General features: G+C 32.0%; 2 protein-coding genes across 2 annotated transcripts; one reads left to right on the top strand and one right to left on the bottom strand.

Annotated features, from left to right (window-relative positions):
- Nucleotides 1-2,533: 2,533 nt before the first annotated feature.
- Nucleotides 2,534-6,263, bottom strand: LOC111699439 (trigger factor). Its single transcript, XM_023470122.1, has 5 exons — nucleotides 6,062-6,263; nucleotides 5,272-5,287; nucleotides 3,802-3,869; nucleotides 3,492-3,578; nucleotides 2,534-2,967 (listed from the first exon to the last, which is right to left on the bottom strand). The coding sequence occupies exons 1-5, from the start codon at nucleotides 6,073-6,075 to the stop codon at nucleotides 2,775-2,777; spliced, it is 378 nt and encodes a 125-aa protein (XP_023325890.1). The 5' UTR covers nucleotides 6,076-6,263; the 3' UTR covers nucleotides 2,534-2,774.
- Nucleotides 6,264-7,824: 1,561 nt separating this feature from the next.
- On the top strand, nucleotides 7,825-19,809 carry LOC111699116 (uncharacterized). The gene is made up of 5 exons (XM_023469690.1): nucleotides 7,825-7,860; nucleotides 8,298-8,368; nucleotides 15,854-15,923; nucleotides 18,018-18,140; nucleotides 19,340-19,809. The coding sequence occupies exons 1-5, from the start codon at nucleotides 7,825-7,827 to the stop codon at nucleotides 19,436-19,438; spliced, it is 399 nt and encodes a 132-aa protein (XP_023325458.1). The 3' UTR covers nucleotides 19,439-19,809.
- The last annotated feature ends 817 nt before the right edge of the window (nucleotides 19,810-20,626 follow it).

The following is a 20,626-nucleotide window of genomic DNA, read 5'->3' as shown; positions in this document are numbered from 1 at the left end:
AGTATCTGCATCATCATCATGGAGGAGTCAGGGGGGGTGATGTAGAGCTTCATGTTGGTGGGGCAGATCTACAGGTGCGTTGCGCTGAGTATCTGCATCATCATCATGGAGGAGCCAGGGTAGAGATGGAGTTGTGAATATGAGTGTTCGTAACTGACTGCCGGTTGAAGCGGGGATCTAAGGTGAGCGGGGATTTGACACATGTGGTGTGCTTGCTTCCTGTGTACACAAACATTGAGAATTAACGTCGGCATTTGAGTCGGAAAAATCGTCTTCCTTATATTTCGAATTTATTTTAACAATATTATCTTTGGGCCGGGTACTGTGAAAAGTCTGAACGCGCCATTGGAGTTGTCATAGTAAGCCCTCTCACGGGACTATGCCAAGAAAATTGACACCTGTCGTATGTTAGGGCGACGTACTGTACCATGGGATCGGGTCAGTACACGCTGTTATCTGGCAGGCCGGTACAAACTGGGCAGGTCTTGTTCGAACTCAAATTTATGCTACGGGGATAAAGTGACAGACACAGTACACTGCAGTAGAAAAGATGCGCTCACCTCTGAAATACTTTTCCTTGCTATATAACCTTGATTTATACTCAAAATTTCCTCCTGCTCCCCTCCACATTAAAATATACTTGAAATTCCAGATTGAATCTTAACTTTAGAAACAATTTTTAACCACGTTAACCGTAGATTTTTCGTACTTGCTGTTTTATAAATTTTTAAGGGGCAAACTATTTTAGAATAACAAGTATGTGAGGGATCAAAACATGACTGAAAATATTCCAATTCCCTCCGCCCCTTTCCCCGTTGCTCCTTCTGAAATCCAGCAGATGTCATCTTCCCTCCTATTTCAAGTTTTCGAACCCATAACTCTTATCTATCTATCTACCGATCTATCTAACTATCTATCTACCGATCTATCTAACTGTCTATCCACCGTATCTAACTGTCGTAGAAAAAAGGAGTAAATTCATCTTTAGCCGTCAAAATCTAAACGCCTTGGTTAGATTTAGACCTCTTTGAATATAATAGAAGGTTTCTCTTGTTTTAAACCATTTTTTGGACTGCAAGGGTATAGTTTCACGTGACCCTCCAAATACATGCTATTAGACATGGCAATGTCCAATTCTTATAAGTTAAATGTTTTCTGCAGTATAAATGAGCAATTCAACTTTGCAGAGAAAACATAAAATAATAATGTTTTAAACTATACACTTTGATATGTAATTCATAATCTGACAAAGCCTTTGCATTAAGGGTCACATAAAATTACTTTAAGTCAAATATTAGTATAATGTCTAATTTTTTGGTGAAGGGGTATTGAGAAATTAGCAGTTATATTTGATAATGTTAAGATAAATATCAAAAAAATATTAACTTATGACAGATAAATGAACTCGTAAAGGGTCAAGTGACCCTTCATCCATACAAAGATGGCAATGTCCGATTTACAACGGTACTCTTGAAACCTTAATCTGATCAAAAATGTGGAAGATAAGACCGTTTTTCTGACTATAAAAGTGTTTATTTTTCAATTTTGCAGAGAAAACAGTAATGAAAATAAACATTTTAAAGAAACAAAAACATTGGAAATTAAAAACGTACTTGATCATACAAAGGATTTTCAGGGTAAGTTGCACATTCCCATCTTTGAAAGGAGAGTGACTTGAAATTAAGTTATTATATTAACATTGATCTTGTTCGATATGTTTCTAAAAAAATATCAAGTTTCGACAATACTTTTCGCTAAAGGTAGCTACCAGATTCATAACGGTGCCTTAAACCCTTTGTCTAATACAAGAGAACCATTCAATCAAGATTTATCAGTTTTCATATATATATATATATATATAGTTTACATTTTTTTAGTTTCTATATGTATGTATATATAGAAACTATTTTATATTTATATATAAAAAAGACAAGAGCAACTCAATATTTTTTCTCAGAAAAGTAAACGAGTTCTTTTGAGAATTGGTCCCTGGTTGTAAAAGTGTTAAGGAGAATCTATATGTTTCAATTTTTTAAATCTAGCCATTTTTTCCATCAACATTACTTTGTTAAAACACACTGTGGACAAATATATATATATATATGAATATATAAAACCCCGATTTATCGGTCTGATTTTATATATTCGCCCACATGTATATATATATGGATCCCTTTTTACACAGTATACACCCGGTCCAAGTTTCTCGATCTCCATTATAGTATAACTAGACAAGGTTACTCACAAAGAATGAGACTTCAGAGACGATTGTTTGGAATTTGTTTAGTCTGTTTTCTTGTATTCAGAGTTTCTTGATTGGAAAAAACCTGCTTATTTTGTTATTAATCATCTAGTAAACCACTAAAATTCTCAATTGAATGCTGAAACCAAAAATCAAGCTCCAAATTGTCATTTTTTTAGAGTTTTGGGTCGTCTTTACAATCTCATTCTTTGAGGTTAACCCTGCACATAAACTCCTTGAGAGATGTAAATAAAAGGATTTCATTTTTTTTTTATTTTTCGTTTAATAGATATCCAAAACTTTATCGTGAATATACCATTTTACAATCATAAAAAGAATGGTTTTACATGCAGATATTTTTAACAAACATTAATACAAAAATAGGTTTAGAAATGAGGCTCTGACTCTGAGCCTCTTATTGATTGATTAATAAAAAGAAATTTTTTTTTAAATTTTCTTGAATTTGGAATCCTTATTAAATTTATTTCAAAATAAAAATTATGATGAATATTTTCGTAAAAACGCAAATTATTTAAGCACTGAAAACTCCGGAATCTACAGAATTCCCCAGATCTTCTGAATCCAGTGAGGAGGGACCCCCTTCATACTCTTCATCATCATCAAATTCCTCCTCCTCATCACCATCTTCATCATTATCATCATCGTCACAATTATCATCTTCATCATCATCATTAGCATCCTCTTCGGAAGATGATTCCTCTGAGCTGAAATTAAGTATTTTGATTATTTTGTATCAAACATGTATTCAAACCCAAGTTCAACCTTCAGATATTTTATTTTCCAAGAGATTCAGGTCGTTAGCTTATTCTCATCCTTTGTTAGTAACCCTTCACATAAATTTTACTGCAAGATGATACAGTGAAACCCTTAATAATGAATACATCGAAAGAATTTATCAAATGTCGTCTTGACAATTTTTCAATGAGTTTTATACTATATTACGTAAATTTCAGTATTTGCGAAAATAGATTAATAGCCATGAATATGCAGGAACAGTTTTAAAGAGTTCCATATAATAATTTAATTAAAAAACTAAATATCTGCAACATTCCATTATCAGAAAGTGAAGAATACGACATTTGATGAATTCTTTCGATGTATTCGTTATTAAGGGTTTCACTGTAATTCATTTGGTGTATACTGTTTCGTTTCGTCTTGTATAATTTGGATGTGTAATACAGCTTGTTCTAGCTGCAGATATGAAGCCTAATCCTTTATAGTATCAAACCTGGAACTTGAATCGTCTTCGCTAATGTCGTCTTCATCTTTTACTCTTTCTTGAAGAACATTCAAGATGTCTGCGATCAAAAGATCCCTGTAAACAAATGTAAATGGTCATAATGTTTTCGAAAAGGATAATAATGATAATAGTGGTAATAATGATGATAATGATACTATTATTAATAATAATAATAATTACTATAATAATTTAAAATGAAAATAATGATTTTAAAAATCATAATTATGAATAAAAAATAATGAGAGATTAAAAAATTAAAATTATTTGAGAACATCATGAAAAATAAATTAAAATCAACCTTTTGTTTTGAACATAAATCTTTTTTGCCAAATTTAGAGCTTGGTCCCAATTACCCTCAACCATATTCTAGGACAAAATTAAAAATAATTTATATTGATGTAATTTCAAGTAACCTTCCATTTATAACTATATCTTTTATATAAACCTCTATCTCTTATCAATTATTGGAAAAAGGAATTGATTCTTTGCCACAAACTCTGATTTTCTAATCCCTCTTTCTTTGGAACCCAATGTCGTAAACCTTTGATATTTCAAACTTAAATTATTTGATCTAATAGAGGTCATAGTTTGAAATGTCAAAGGTCTACAACATTGGGTTGCAAAAATATACGGAAGAGAAAATCAGAGTTTGTGACAAAAACTCAATTCCTTTTCGCTTTCAATATTCAAAAGTGCTAAATTCTGTCCGCATGTCGTTTTACGAGATTGTGATGGACCAAACCTATCGTTTTACGAGATTGTGATGGACCAAACCTGTCGTTTTACGAGATTGTGATGGACCAAACCTGTCGTTTTACGAGATTGTGATGGACCAAACCTCTGTAGAGAAAAAAAAGAGTAGATGTTAGTTCAACATTTTATTGAAAATATATACTTCGGTCTAGGTTGACCCTCGTCAGTTCTTAGGTTATAATAACCATCGAAATCGATGTTAAAAACCACTAGAAAATAAACAAGCAAAAAAGATTATTTAAAAAATTTAAATGGGTTGTCAAATGGACAAAAGGGAAACGAACTCAGATCATGAAATGGAAAAAAGATAATTTGCAAATATTCACTTTTTTAAGAATGTTTAAGAAAATTATTATTTCTCGAGATTGTTTCTGTCATGAAGATTAAAAACAAACTGTTTAGTTTATGTGAATAGTGTATAAAGTGGTGGTGGGGGTCGATCTAATTAACGAACTTTTACGTAAACCAGGAGGGGGGGCGGCTTGTCTAAGGAGGGGTATTTAAACCTTTTAATGATTTGGAAATAAACAATACTCTTTTTTTTAAATACTTAATTACAGTTTACAATTAAATATCACATAAATAATTATTAGCGATCAAAATTAGGATATCTCATTAATGCATCCATGAGTATATTATAGGGGTAGAGTTTGTTTTTAAACTTTGTGACAGAAACAATCTCAAGAACTGACAAGGGTCAACCCAGATCGAAATATATTTTCAATAAATGTGGAACTAACATATAGTTTTTTACGTTACAGAGGTTTGGTCCATCACCATCACCGAATTTTAAAATGGGTAAAGTTACATTGCCGGTCAAAGTCATCAAATTAAAAAAAAGAGAGTTTGACTACTTCTGAATTAAGAGATTAGCAATTTTTAATGAAAATTGTTTAATACGTTTGTTTTTGTACGTGGATAAAGATTTTTTATAAAAATAATATTTACATTTACAAATACAACAAAATAAATAGCCCCGAATTAATTAACAATATGTAATAAGACAAAAACAAACCTTTGCGAGTTCAATCCTATTTGAAACATAAATATTGTATAATGCATTATATAAGAAATTTGAGGAAAAACGTGATCTTTTAAAAAAGAAAAAAGTACAAGGTGTCTCAAAAAAATTGGTAATAAGGGCCTACAGACTCCTTTGTAATCGGAATTTTAAAAATAAGACTTTTTTATATCTACGTACAAGTTCCGATTCAATGGGCTCAATTTTAGGCTTGTAGATCTAAAAATGACAATTTTAAAGCTGCTCCTAAAGTTTCTGACAAGAATAAGTAAATTTGGTAAAATAAAGATAATCTCCCTTTGCTTAGAAGGGTCTACAGACTTGTGCAACGGAAATTATCTTTTACTTTTTACTTCGCTCCAGTTGGAAACTTTAGGAGCCTATAAAATTTAGATCTACAAGCTTACAATTGGGCTTATTGAATCGGAAATTGGTCTCAATCTTGAAAATCCGATTACAATCAAGTCTGTAGATCCTTATACAAAAAGGTGCAAACGGAGATTATCGTTATTTTACCAGATTTATTCACTCCAGCCGGAAACTTTAGGAGTCTTTAAACTTGTTCTTTTAAGATCTACAACCCTAAAACTGAGCTTATTGAATGGAAATCGTACGTAGATTTAAAAAATGGTCTTAATCTTGAAAATCCTATTACCAACGAGGCTATGCCTTTCCCCCCCGTTTTTTTGAGACACCCTGTTTGGAACTTTGATTAAATTACTTTCTTGCATCAAAATTAAGCAAATAAAACATTTTTAAAATTTTTTTTCAAAATATTTTTTTCCTGAGTTCGGTCATTTTGGCAGCACATGTACACTTGCTGTACTATTATCATGTACACGTACACTTGCTGGATTATTGTCATGTACACTTTAATTTGTTATTATAGCGTCCATGAGATATTGTTCTTTCAGATATGCTCTTATCAAAAAATTAGTTTAAGAAACCTTTCCATCTCTTTTCAAATATATTTTATGATTTTGATTCATGAAAATACTAAAACTTTGAAATTAGACTAAAGTTGGTGTATATGTAATATGTATACATCTGTTGTGTGTACTGTGTACTGTACTAGTGTATATAGTGGAGAATTTCTTTCTAACCTTTCTTCATTGTTTGATCAATTGTTTTACAAAACTATCGTGAAGCTTCCCCCAAAATTTACTCACGAAGGGACAAAATCGTTTTTCTTTTTTTTCAAACCATTATTCTTTATTCATTATTCCATGACTCTCCATATTTTGCACAAAATGCTATAATGTATCATTACTTATATTACTGTAAAAATAGTTCTAATTATTTCGTGGACGAAAACTTTCGCGAAAAAATGCAAAAAACGATGCAAAATTTCGCGAAAAAATATTTTTGCAAAAAATAATTTCTAGAAAAAAAAATTCCACGATAACCATAAGTGTTGTAGCTGCTACAATTAATTGCGCAAAAGACTTGTCGAATTCTTTGCTCTGAGATCTCACCATTAGAAGTTTTTTTATAGCATAAATAATAATTTCTCTTCCTTTACTTTAATAAATGTTTAATGAGGAGAATTTTGATAAAAAGAATTTTTTGGCAAACCGATTGCAACTTTTCGCTGTTTGTTTTGAATTTCTAATATGGGACCGAATAAGTTTGCTTTTCTTTTTAGCAATACAGTTTAAGCTTTTGGCACTATAATAAGTCCTTCGGAAAAATGTCAAGAAATCTTGTTAAAAAAAAGTCTTATCATTTTTAAACTTTTTCTTCCGTAGATGTTGATCAGAAAATGACGTGATAGATTCCCCCCGCAGTATATAGATCACCCCCCCCTCCCCCCACAGTATAAACTACCTTGTAAAGTCATGAAACCTGTAAAATATCCATATTAAGATGAATCTGCTAGCCGTATCGATTAAGGTTCAGTATTCTATACAGAAGCTTAACATACAATTCTTCAGAAAATATTTTGATTAAATTTAGGAGAAAGAAAGTTTTTGTCACAAACTCAAATTATCTAATCCCTATATCTTTACAATCTGATGGTGTAAACCTTTGATATTTCAAGCTTAGATTATTTGGCCTAACAAAATTCATAGTTTGAAATATCAAAGGTCTACGACATTGGGTAGCAAAGATATAGAGATTAGAAAAGTAGAGTTTGTGACAAAAACTTAGTTCCTTTAGATAACTTTATAACCAATACAGTGACTCGTATGCCTTCTACTATCAATAAATTTAACAAAAGCATATTTGAAAATTGCTTCAGGTTTTTTAAAGTTTGTTTGTCCTTTGAATATATTTGTTTATAAACCTGGCGAGTAAGTTATTAGTTGGACAAAATACCATTAAACACCAACTCTAAGAGAACTAAAAATCTATAAACCCACTGTAAAGTGGCTCTTTACAATCTTATGTCCTTCCCTTTCAAGAGATCTGTCGAAATCAATTTTTGAAGTCGCTACAAATCAAGATTTTAAATTTTAAATTTTCTATCTTTGTTATTTCTTTTGGTAAAAAAATCTGTAATAATAATAAAATATGAAGTAAACATTTATTCCTTTTGTCAGAACAATGTCAGATGTTATAGAAGAAGATGAAATTTCTGCAGTAAGTTACAATTTATTAAGAAAAAGATAAAAAACATTCTTGAAATAATTTCTTTTAAATTAACTCTCTCAGTTTGGAAAAACTTTAACCGGGAAATAGTTCCTTTGCATTTATAAAAACTTTAAAATATTAACATATTTTATGTTAATTGATGTTAATTGATGTTAATTGATGTTAATTGATGTTAATTGATGTTAATTGATGTTAATTGATGTTAATTGATGTTAATTGATGTTAATTCATGTTAATTGCGTACACAATAACCCTGAGAGAGAAGCTTGAAGGAGTTACGCGCAGCATGCTCTCCCTCTGTTTTGTAACTCAAAGCGGCAAACGCGTAACTTCTTTCTTTGGGCTCTGCCTCAGGATTATTGTGAATGAAGAACCCTTATATCTTAAAAAGACGGCATCTAGTAATTTTATTAATCTATGGATAGATGTCTGGTGATTCTGATGTATATGCTACAGATGGTGAAAAAAAAGAAACATCTCTTTTCGCAGCTGTAAGGTATATTTAATACCTTGATATAAATATCTAATAGAAATATCAATTATAAATATGTATCATGTATAGATATTTAGAATTGGTATCAACCTACAGTGAGATACCAGAAAACAATGGTAATTTATGTTGTTAATTAAATCACTTTTTTGTGAACTGTGTCTGTTTACACTGCACAATTTCTGTGTCTCATGCTCACTGGACCTTTTTTGACGTTTTTTTCTAAAAGTCGTCTTCCTTTGTTCAGAGTGTTTTCATTATCACTGTATTTGATGCGTATTATCATGATCATCTAATTTAAGTTTCTGCTAATGTCGACTACTGTAATTTCCTAAATTCTAAGGAGTAATTTTCTCGTTGATAAACTGAACACCTGTTGTTTTCTTGTTGAATAAACTGAACACCTGTTGCTTTCTCGTTGATAAACTGAACACCTGTTGTTTTCTTGTTGATAAACTGAACACCTGTTGTTTTCTCGTTGATAAACTGAACACCAGTTGTTTTTTTTGTTGATAAACTGAACACCTGTTGTTTTCTTGCTGATAAACTGAACACCTGTTGTTTTCTCGTTGATAAACTGAACACCAGTTGTTTTTTTGTTGATAAACTGAACACCAGTTGTTTTCTTGTTGATAAACTGAACACCTGTTGTTTTCTTGTTGATAAACTGAACACCTGTTGTTTTCTCGTTGATAAACTAAACACCTGTTGTTTTCTTGTTGATAAACTGAACACCTGCAGTTGTTTTCTTGTTGAATAAACTGAACACCTGTTGTTTTCTAGTTGAATAAACTGAACACCTGTTGTTTTCTTGTTGATAAACTGAACACCTGTTGTTTTCTCGTTGATAAACTGAACACCTGTTGTCGGTGAAGGCACTTAACGATGCATCTAACGGAGAACAAAAAACCAATTACTTACAATTATTTGACTTTAAAGTTTGTTATTTTTTTCAAAAATGGTGACCTATTTGGCTATTATGTTTTCAGTTCAGTCTAATGTTGTTTTAAATAATATATTTATTGGTAATGAGAATATGCATTTTAAGTTCATTTAAGAGATACATTATATTCATGACAGTTTTAAAAGATTGATAGAAAATTCTATCAGATTTATATGCAGCATTTTTTCAGTGTGCTTGTTAGGTATAAAATCATTAAACACTCTATTGGGATTGATTTTTCAATTTGACCGGCTTAAAAACTTATATATCTTACTATAAAACCGGGAGAATATTAACATCAAGGTTTAACGATATATCCGACATGAAACTTTACCATCAGATTCTCATTCAATATTGAAATTAATCTGGATAAACTTTAAAACTAGTTCTTCACTTTCCATACAAGTTTTAACAGCTTCTTAGATAAAGATTAGAAAACTTAAAGCGCACTGCTGTACTCTGACCCCAAAAGCCTGATTCAGTTTTGATCTGTAGTCTGAACTCGATGTGTGCAAATGCTGAATCAGGGTTCTAGAACCAGTAAAAACCAGTTTAACCTGTTTAAACCAACTTTAACCAGTTTGAACCTATTTGAACCATTTTCCCCCGGTTTAAACCAGCCTGAACAAGTTGGAACCAGTTTGAACCGGTTTAAACCAGTTTACCGGTTTATACCAGTTTGAACCAGTACAAACCAGTTTGAACCAGTAAAAACCAGTTTGAACCAGTACAAACTAGTTTGAATCAGTACAAACCAGTTTGAACCAGTTTAAACCAGTTTGAACCAGTTTGAACCAGTTTAAACCAGTTCGAACCTGTTTAAACCAGTTTGGATCGGTTCAATAAGTTAATTCCACTTATTGAATAGCTTTGGCTGGTAGCTAAGTATAATTTGCTTCATGCGCAATTCGCATATTTTAGAAAATTAGAAAAAAAAATAATATAACATTTAAAGTACAGGGACACCAACTTAACTTAAATGAGACTATAATGATGACCTGAAACTAGGGTTTCTACCGGAATTCCGGGTTGTGGTTATGTACGGAAATGATCCTGAAATTTTTTCCATTTCCATTATGGAAAAGGTTCTGGAAATTCAGAATTCCAGAACAATTTCTGGGACGATTTTTTTCAAAAACTGGAAATTCCAGAACCTTGTTCCGGAATTACAGAACGTCCCGACATATTGTTCTGGAAAAATTCCGGTTTACGGAAAAATCATTCCATTATTTTCTGGGATAAGGTTCTGGAAAAACATTAAAGACATTTTAAACTTATATAAAAGATCAAACCAGCAAGTAATACTATCTACATAGAATGTGCGCCTGGTTTGGCTGTAGTTAAAGTTAGACTTCTGTAAATTATCATGAAATTTAAATCCTGACTGCCATGTCTCAAAATAATTTCATCTACAGAAAACTGTGGAAAAGAGAACGACAAAGCAAATAGGTTAAATAGTAACTTATAAAATCATTTTTAAGTTGGTCTGTATACAGTATTGTGAACTAAACAAAAGGATATTGACTCGAAAACGGCGGCGGGAATGGAACTAAGGAAAGTCAATTCAAGGAACCGAAAGGAGGAGAATATGGTTTGGAACCGGGTATATATTTCTCATGAAAACTTCTCAAGGGATGACAAATCCAAAGGCGAATGGCTAGTTAAAACACTCTAATTTTCCACACGATACATAGGCGATAACTTCTTGTTGAAAATATATTTCAGTAACAAGGTTTCCTACAGTAAATATAAATTGTTATTGACCTACATGTGTATAATTAAATGATTGTTAATAAAGATTAAAATAGTTGAGTGTAATTATAAATAAATGAGTATAGTTGTGAATCAAACAATTGGTTTTAAATATATGTACCGTTGAGAATTAACAGAGGCTTAAAAGCTACTGTTGTGAATTGATAAATAAAAGGTTTAGAGGGTACTGTTGTGAATCAAACATAAGGAACTTACGATCTAGAATTGTATAGCATGGGGAATAGTTGTTTGAATTGTAGTTCTAAAGCGATTTTATTCTTCTGAAATAAATATTCATTTGGTTAAAGGAATTTCACTGTTGGTTTACAAAATGATTCACTGGAATTGTGTTTAAAATTGTTTCTTTTTAATGAACTTTAAGTTTTATTTGCTGCATGTGGACTTTGTTTACTTTTATGGGGAGACCTTGAAATGTTTGGTTTGGAAAATGAACAGAGGGTCTAACAGAGGTACAATTTGTCAGAGACGACCTTACAACAGAGTAGATTATGGGATATGGTTCACAAGTATACTATACACTACGTAATCACTGTGTCTTAAATTCATTGAACTATTTAAAGTCATAACAGAAGTCTAACAGTCACCCTCATATTCCAAAGTTTTCTGGTTCTCACTCTGTTTATATACTTTGCTCGTCTGTTTTTTATCCGCTTGTATCCAATAAACGTCAAAACAGTTGAACCAACTGAGCCTAAAATTTGTGAGGCAACTCACATGGCCCAGGGGAAGGTATAAAACTGGTTTAAAAAATTTTGCGGGAAAAAATGTCAAAATGTTTTTTTTAATTCACCAATGTATAGCCTAGTTTTTATATAAACTCTTATTTATATGGTTCATTTCATCCCATCCTGATCAAATACAGAGTGGGGAGGCCTAACCTATTTAAGGACCCTCTTAAAAAAAAACTAATTTGTCAATAAATATTGTGGGAAAGTGAAAACTGTAACTGTAAAAGTCATGATGAACTATATTTGTGAATTTATAATTATAGAACTAAATGCGTATTTTATATATGTCAATTAATAAGTTTTAACTTTTAAAGTTTTAACATTGCTTTCTATGTCATAACATTGAGTTAAAATTTCCGGTCTACAAAATGGAAACTGGAAATTTTACGGTTTCTGTAATGTAAACAGGAACAATTTCTGGATTACGATATGGAAATTGGAAATTTTATGGTTTCCATTCGGTACACCTGAAAAATTTCTGGATTACATCACATAAATCGTAAACATTCCGTTTTCCATCTTTGGAATTATCCCAGAATTCCAGTTTACGCAACAAATTTCAGGATCATTTGATTTCCAAAATGGAAATTTGTTTCGAAAAATGAAAACCCCGCCTGAAACTCTTTGAATATGATGATATAAAGGTTGAATTCTTTGAATTAACCTGTAACATTTATAAGTTAATATTGTGTAAGACGATAGTCAGCCTCTGTAAGAGAGTTCCTTAACAGTACACAGAGTCAGCTAGGAATCATACAAAGCATTCTACATTCATCTATCTGATATGTAAACATTAATAGTTCGCCCTAAACCTGTTAAGTGAAGCCTTTTAAGCTAAGCCTGTTAAGTTATGAGTAAATGTATTCTGGAATAGTTATCCTTGCGTTTTACTAGAGTCCATCCTCCCTGAAGACAGCGGTTATTAGTTTCCGTTTATGTTAGCCGCCATGGACCATCCTATTCTGGGAGTAGACTTCCTGGCTGAATTTGATCTCCTAGTTGACCCCGCCAAACACCAAGTTCTCCCACATTAAACCTTTGAGACTCTTGCTCCTCCAGTATTCTTACCCACCGATTCAGCTGTTGCCTGCATCTTCAAGCTTGCTCCTGATGTTGCCTTCCTGTTGGATGAGTATCCTGGTTCTGGGAAACCCTGTCTCCCAGGTAAACTGCCAGAACACCAATTTGAACATGTGATTGACACAGAAGGACTGTCCCTCTATTCCCATTCCCTCAGTTAAGATCAAGTTAAATTAGCTCTTGCTAAAGCAGAAATTCAGAAGATGGAAACGGGGGACATTGTTTGCCATTCCATGTAAGGGATGGCGTGGGTTCATTGATCTGAACTTGGAAGATAGGAGTAGGAGGCTAGACTTGGGGCAGTCGAGTACGATCTCTCGAGGAGCCTGGTGGAAGCAGAGCCGTTCAAAATCATGATGATTCCTACCATCGCTGTGTTGATATAAATCATTTGATTTGTATTCCTATTTAATCAATAAAGTATTCGTTTTGTGTTTAATTTCGTTATTTTTTTATATCATGAAGTAAATTAGAAGAAATTAAGATTTGGTAAAATTGAGTTTGTTTCAAACTATACATTAGTATCCTGGAAAGTGTAAAAATTCAGGGTGTTGATTGCAGAATTCGAACAGTCAATCAGAAAGCCAGGACATCTTGAAATTTTGCGCATTCAATCACTGAGAGAACTCTCACTGGTTGCAAGAGAGAATTAAGCATAAAATCATAATGTCGACAGGGGATTAAAAGATTTAGAAATATACAATTCTATCTATTACAATAGTTTTCATGCTCTGACCCAAAGAAAAGTACACTTTAAATATTTTAAATTTTGACTTTTCTTCTTAAGCAGAGTTCATAGTCTAAAAAGATATAGGGATTATAAAGATAGAAGAACAAAAAGAAAAAATATTTACTTTGAAAAAAAAAAAACAGAAAACCTTAGAATCTCAGAGCTCAATTTAAACTATTGTTTGCAGTTACAATGCCTTATCCCCGGAAAGGATCAAGTAGAAGGATAAAATCTGGCCGCAAGCTAGTTGTTCCTGAAGAACCTAGTACTGAGATGACTGGAGATTATACAGAGCAAATTCAAATATCATTTTTTACAGCAGCAAGGTGCTAAACCGTCCACCTTGGACATTGGACAATTTGAAGTTGAACTGGACCAACTGGTACCGTCCTGGCTGCCCAATCGTATGTGTGCACGGTTTCAACTGTGATGGCGCGGCCAGACTTTTTACAGTACCGGGCCTATCGTACAGGGTGTCCCAATAAACATGGGAATTCAGTGACGAATTCAATATCGTCTTTTAAAATAATTCTTTGATTTAGTATGTGATACCTACTGAGAAAGCTGTAATCTATAAGAGTTTCGTGTGCTATGTTCACAATTTGTTTGTTTATGTTTTAACTACATACGGTTGTACTTAGTAAAACAAGAAAATTGCAATTTACAAACAGAGTAAACTTATCCGTCTTCACCGTTCATCTTGCGGAGACATTAAACACATCTTTACAGCCATTTATTATTTTTGAAATTAGGTATTACAATACTAATTCATAACAAAGACGATATCGAATTTGTCACTGAATTCCCATGTTTTTTGGGACACCATGTAGCTTTCTTTAGTATGCATCAAGAAAGAGCTCCTAATGTTATACCTCTCTCAAATACCGAAGACAGTTCATGATTTTGAAAACTGTAATAGATTTAGATTTTGGACTTATATTGTGAGGTTTACTTAGTCCTCCTATCGGTCGGCAACATGAGACCAGTGACCGAATTTAAAGAATTTGAGCGGCGGTTTAAATTTAAGCCGTGGTTTAAATATGGTTGGTTTTACTTAAAATTGTATCAAAAGTTTCAAGATTTAAGCCGGCGCTGAATTTAAACCGGGTTTTGGCGGATTTAAGCCGCAGCTCAAATTCTTTAAATTCCATCTCAGGATACAATGGCCTACTTGTTTATTACTTTACTATTTTACTTTGATACTTTCTTGAAACCCGTCACAGGGAGAAAAAGCATTTCTATCATATTTTTGGATTAAAATTAAAATTAAAATTTTGAGTAGTAATTCTTAAAGGGAATTTAATACTGAACGGCTGGAAATGCGAATAGGAACTTTGAAACTACGTTGTAAACAGTCCCTTTAACACATCAATTATTAACAATGACATCAACTTAATGTATACAATTAAAGCTACAGCAACAAGAAAACTCTGAATTAAAAAGTTCAATTTTAAACTCAAGTTATGACTTTAAATTGTGCAATGAGCATTAGACATAGCAATTGTGCAGTATAAACAATCCCTTTCACTTAAAAAGTAATTATAACTTAATAGCAAAGCTATTTACTTTGTGACTACATCATATTCATTTTATTGTTGCTTTAATGTCGTCTTCCTAGTCTTCCTATTTACAAATAGGAGTGGCAGACATGCCCCCCCCCCATCCCTCCTTATACATGGAGATATGATATGAAAGAGCATATATTCTAGGATAGCTTGTTGGATGGCTATAGCATATGATTAATATATTCTAGGATAGCTTGTTGGATGGCTAGAGCATATGATTAATATATTATAGGATAGCTCGTTGGATGGCTAGAGCATATGATAAATATATTCCAGGATAGCTCGTTGGATGGCTAGAGCATATGATAAATATATTCTAGGATAGCTCGTTGGATGGCTTGAGCATATGATTAATATATTATAGGATAGCTCGTTGGATGGCTAGAGCATATGATTAATATATTCTAGGATAGCTCGCTGGATGGCTAGAGCATATGATTAATATATTCTAGGATAGCTCGTTGGATGGCTAGAGTATATGATTAATATATTATAGGATAGATCGTTGGATGGCTAGAGCATATGATTAATATATTCTAGGATAGCTCGCTGGATGGCTAGAGCAAATGATTAATATATACTAGGATAGCTTGCTGGATGGCTAGAGCATATGATTAATATATTCTAGGATAGCTCGCTGGATGGCTAGAGCATATTATTAATATATTCTAGGATAGCTCGTTGGATGGCTAGAGCATATGGCTATATGGCAAAAAAGAAGGAATCCTATAAAGTGGAACAGGTATACTCTCCAGTAAAGCCAATAAAGACTCAATCAAAAATATTATTTGGAAAAAAAGTTATGAATTGTGTACTGCAAATTATTTTGAAGGAAATAATTTATTTCCAATAATTTTCTTTCAAAGATGTTTCTTTTTGTTTTGAATTACTTTGACAAAGTTTAATTCTATCATATTTATTTTCATGAAATTTCATGACTTTCTTTCTAAAAAGTCTTTGTTAGCAAAATACTATGACTTTATTTCCCATAGTGCTTTTTTCAAAGGACTTGGGCAAATTGCGGGCTTTTTATCATAATGTTTTATATTCTACTTTTTTCAAATACTTTCTTCCCCATGACTTTCTTAGATACAGGGTGTCCCAAAAAACATGGGAATTCAGTGACGAATTCGATATCGTCTTTATGAATAATTCTTTGATTTAGTATAGTGATACCTACTGAGAAAGCTGTAATCTGTAAGAGTTTCGTCTGCTATGTTTAAATTTTGTTTGTTTATGTTTTGACTGCAACCGGTTGTACTTAGTAAAACAAGAAAATTACAGTATACAAACAGAGTAAACTTGTCCATATTCACTGTTCATCTTGCGGAGACATTATAGACACATCTTTTCAGTCTTTTACCCTTTTCATTAAATAAACTCTAGCAGACATAATAATGTTATGGCTTTTGAAATTAGGTATTACAATGCTAATTCATAACAAAGACGATATCGAATTCGTCACTGAATTCCCATGTTTTTTGGGACACCCTGTAGATTCTATTCTCCAGCTTTGTAATCTCATTTTCTTTGGAAAGGATTCTTCGCAATCATTTAATTTAGAAGATTAAGAATTAATTACTGAAGACAATTTATCCCCTCACAGAACAAAAATGATAAATTCAGTCTGTGTCTCATCGCGTTTTTGCTTGAAAAAAAAACGTTATTTGCGAGCGAGAAAAACAGACGATAGTTTTTATAAATTAAAGTGGCTTTTCTTCCAGCATTCAGAAACATCTTTGGGGTATAAATTGTAATATTATAGGATAATTGTGTACTTAATTCTAAAAAATGGTGTGATTTGCAGTCGTGTACATGTATAAAATGAAGACGACTTTTGATTTTAATTTTTGTTTTCTACCTAGATTTCAAATCAGCATGGATACATAATATATAAACATACAACATGGAAACAAAGAGAAACTGTCAATTTACAATTTCTCTTTGTTTACTTGTAAACATGTAATTTGAAAAAAATCTTGTTAGAAAAGTCGTCTTCATTGTATTGAAATAAACTGTATTATGTACACTTTACAGGATAAGACCTACTGTGCGAAATCTAAGCATTTTTTCCCTAGCATTCAGGGTTCCTCGCAACTGTGCACATTCTTTCTTTGCAAAATCAAAAAGTTTACCATTGCATGACAGAAGGTGGTAGGCAATTATTTCAATATAATGAAGACGACATTTTTATTTGAATTTAAATTGTTAACCTGCTTTTTTCGAAAAACAAGTTTGCAAGTAATTAAAGTGAAGCTTCTCTTTGTTAACATGTTTTTGTATATTCATGCTGTTTAAAACTTAACATAAATCAAAATTGAAATCAAAAGTCGTCTTCATTATATTGATGTAATCGCCTACCACAGTGTATTTAAATTCAAATATTAAATCTAACCTTCAGCACATTATTTCTAAAGTTTACAAGGTCGTGATTGAAGTAACATCCTGTGTGGGTAGCAATGTATATATATCAACCAATCAACACTCCTTCTAGATAAATATATAGAAGACGACTTTTAAATACATTTACTGTATTTTATTTATGTAAAGACTAGCTTAGCAACCTCAGCTTTGTCTGGAACATAAATGTATAGTCTTTAAAAACAAACAGAGATTAGTACAGTGAGAACCAGAAAACTTTGGAAAAGTAAGACGACAGTGAAGAAATAATTAAATGTTTTTGATGTTGAATACAAAGCAATTAGTTTTACGTCGTCTTTCTATTTTAGAGTTTTCTGGTTATTACTATAGTAACTTATTAGATTTAATTTGAAGTGAAATGGATTCGATGTTTATATTGCCCAATTTTCACTGTACATTATGCACATATATTTAGATGTACGGGAGTACGGTAGAGATACAGAAGATACAAAGAATGGATTCTGAAGAGGAAATTGTTGATGATGAAGATATTGATCTATCACCCACCACAGGGGACCCGGACAAGGATATGGAAAAAGTAAATATTTTTCCAGAGCGGAATTGTGGATATCGAGATCAATGCTTGATCTCTTCCTTTTGTTAATCTTAACACTATAAAAATTAGTTTGTATCCCAGATAGTTTCTAAAATGCAACCAATCAGAAGCCGGGAAATTTAAAATATTACGCGCATTTGGTCGGAATTCCAAAAAGATGGAAAAAGATGAAAAAAGAGCGGATGAAGCAAAAACCAAGTATTCAGAGTGGATATTCAGATTAAGCCATCGCTATTAAGGGTATCTAATTATAAAGTTTTCTGAGCTGAAAACTTCAGAATGGTGGATATCGAGATCAGTCCTTGATCCTGTCTTTTTCTCTAGATTAAATAATGCTTGTTCTCCTCTTGTTATTAATCTCAAGATTAATTAACCGATCGGGATTAAGGATATCCCATTCTAAAGTTTTCAGCTCTGGAGATTAATAACAAGAGGAGAACAAGCACTGTTAAATCTCGAGATTAGGAAAAAGAGTGGATCAAGCATTAATCCCAATATCCAACATTCAAAAGTTCACAACTCATACTCAGATTTGTTTTTGAAATTAAGTGATAACTTTAAAATCGTCTTTTATTAACGCAGCATGAAACTTCAGCGGTAATTGATCTTAAGCTAAAATAAATGTCGTCTTTTTTCTTTCAAAATTTGATATTTAAAGATATTTAGTCCAGGCATTTGAAATTAATTCCCCGAACTTCTCAATTCTGACTTGAAAAGTTTTTATTTCTGGGATCTTCGCCATTGTTTCTTAAAGGTAATAAATGTGGAAGTAATTTTAGCAAAGAAACCAAAAATGAAAATAAACAGTTCAAAGAAACAAAAACATGGATATCTTGAGAATCGGACAATTCCATGTTTGCATGGAGGGTAACTTGAAATTACGCTTACAGTCCCTAAAAGTGTAAAAACAACCGATTGTTTTGCGGAAACCTTTGGAAAAGTTTGGATAAAAAATCAAAAAAAAAAAATATATTCAAGGAAGAATGAGATATCTTTTGTTTTTCCAACTAAAAATTGATTATCTTAGACCAAGCAAAATGAAGATTTGTTTAGATTAGAAATAAAAAAAATTGATGTTTTACCACTGTTAAATATAGACATATAGAGATAGACAAATGACGGTATCTTCAATATTGTTAATTTGTGATTTTGGCATTTTATACTTTCCATGTACTGTTCAGGTATGCATGTGGTATGCCAAGATGTACGGGCAAAGGAATGCTATGTACCATGAAGCGTACAATGATGAATTGTACCGTCAAGCTAAGATGCTGAACTGAACTGACTCTATATCAACCAATAAATCAAATCAATCAAATCAATCAATCGATTCAATCAATCAATTCAATCAATCAATTCAATCAATAGCTTGTGGATGAATGTCTGTTTCGATCGAACTACAGACACGAAAATAATGAACAGTTTTCAGCGGTTTTAAGACATTGTGTCCAAAATAAAAGCCAATTTCGCTTGGATGGCAATTTTTTTTATTCAAAATTGTTGAGATTGACAATTCTCCAATTCTAGTTGAACATTTTCAGATTTAAAAACATTTAAATATAGACCCCTTAACATTAACCCATTTAAATATAGACCCCTTAACATTAACCCATTTAAATATAGACCCCTTAACATTAACCCATTTAAGATAGATAGATAGATAGATAGATAGATAGATAGATAGATAGATAGATAGATAGATAGATAGATAGATAGATAGATAGATAGATAAAAGGATGCCTAAGGAAACACCTCTTTGCTTCCTACAGCCTAGATCTCAGTATAGTGTATATATACCTTAGTTCCTTTTATTCAGAGGTTAATATTTCTCACAGAAGAAATATTTAGAAATTACATTTTTTCATTTTTACGAAAATGATGAAAGTAAATAAATGAACTTGAATGCCAATGTACGATAAATATATACATTTTAACCTAGACCCCTGTTATTTTTCTCCTAACACACCCCGCCCAAAAGAAAATATCAGGAATTGGTTTTTTGCTTAGTCAGATGTAACTAATGCGTAAACAATTCAATAAAGAGTTCCAAAAAAAGAAAGCAGAAAGTGGCGTACTACAAGTACATCCAAAAAAATTTAATCTTAAAATAGATTAGGGACAGCTGCGGATTAATATGTCTGTGAGATAATTTCTCTATGAATCCGGAAGCAGAATCGTGGTAAAGATCTGTATCTGTGTCCAATATTCAAAATTTAACAAGTTAAACTGGCCGACGGCATTATACAACCTCTTTTATATGAATAATTCACGCCTTTCAGGGTTTAATTAATAGTTAATTGTTATTTTAATGTTCTTGGAAATATCATTTAGTATAATTTATCTAAACTATGAAGTTAATAAACTTTACCACGCATGGTTTATCATCTTGACTATAGAGTTTATCATCTTAACCATAGAGTTTGTCATCTTAACCATAGAGTTTATCATCTTAACCATAGAGTGTATCA

The sequence above is a fragment of the Eurytemora carolleeae genome, unplaced genomic scaffold (assembly GCF_000591075.1).
Source record: "Eurytemora carolleeae unplaced genomic scaffold, Eaff_2.0 scaffold25, whole genome shotgun sequence".
Lineage (NCBI taxonomy): Eukaryota > Metazoa > Arthropoda > Copepoda > Calanoida > Temoridae > Eurytemora > Eurytemora carolleeae.
The sequence above is the reverse complement of the archived record's forward strand: the minus strand, read 5'-3'. Positions and strand labels throughout refer to the sequence as shown.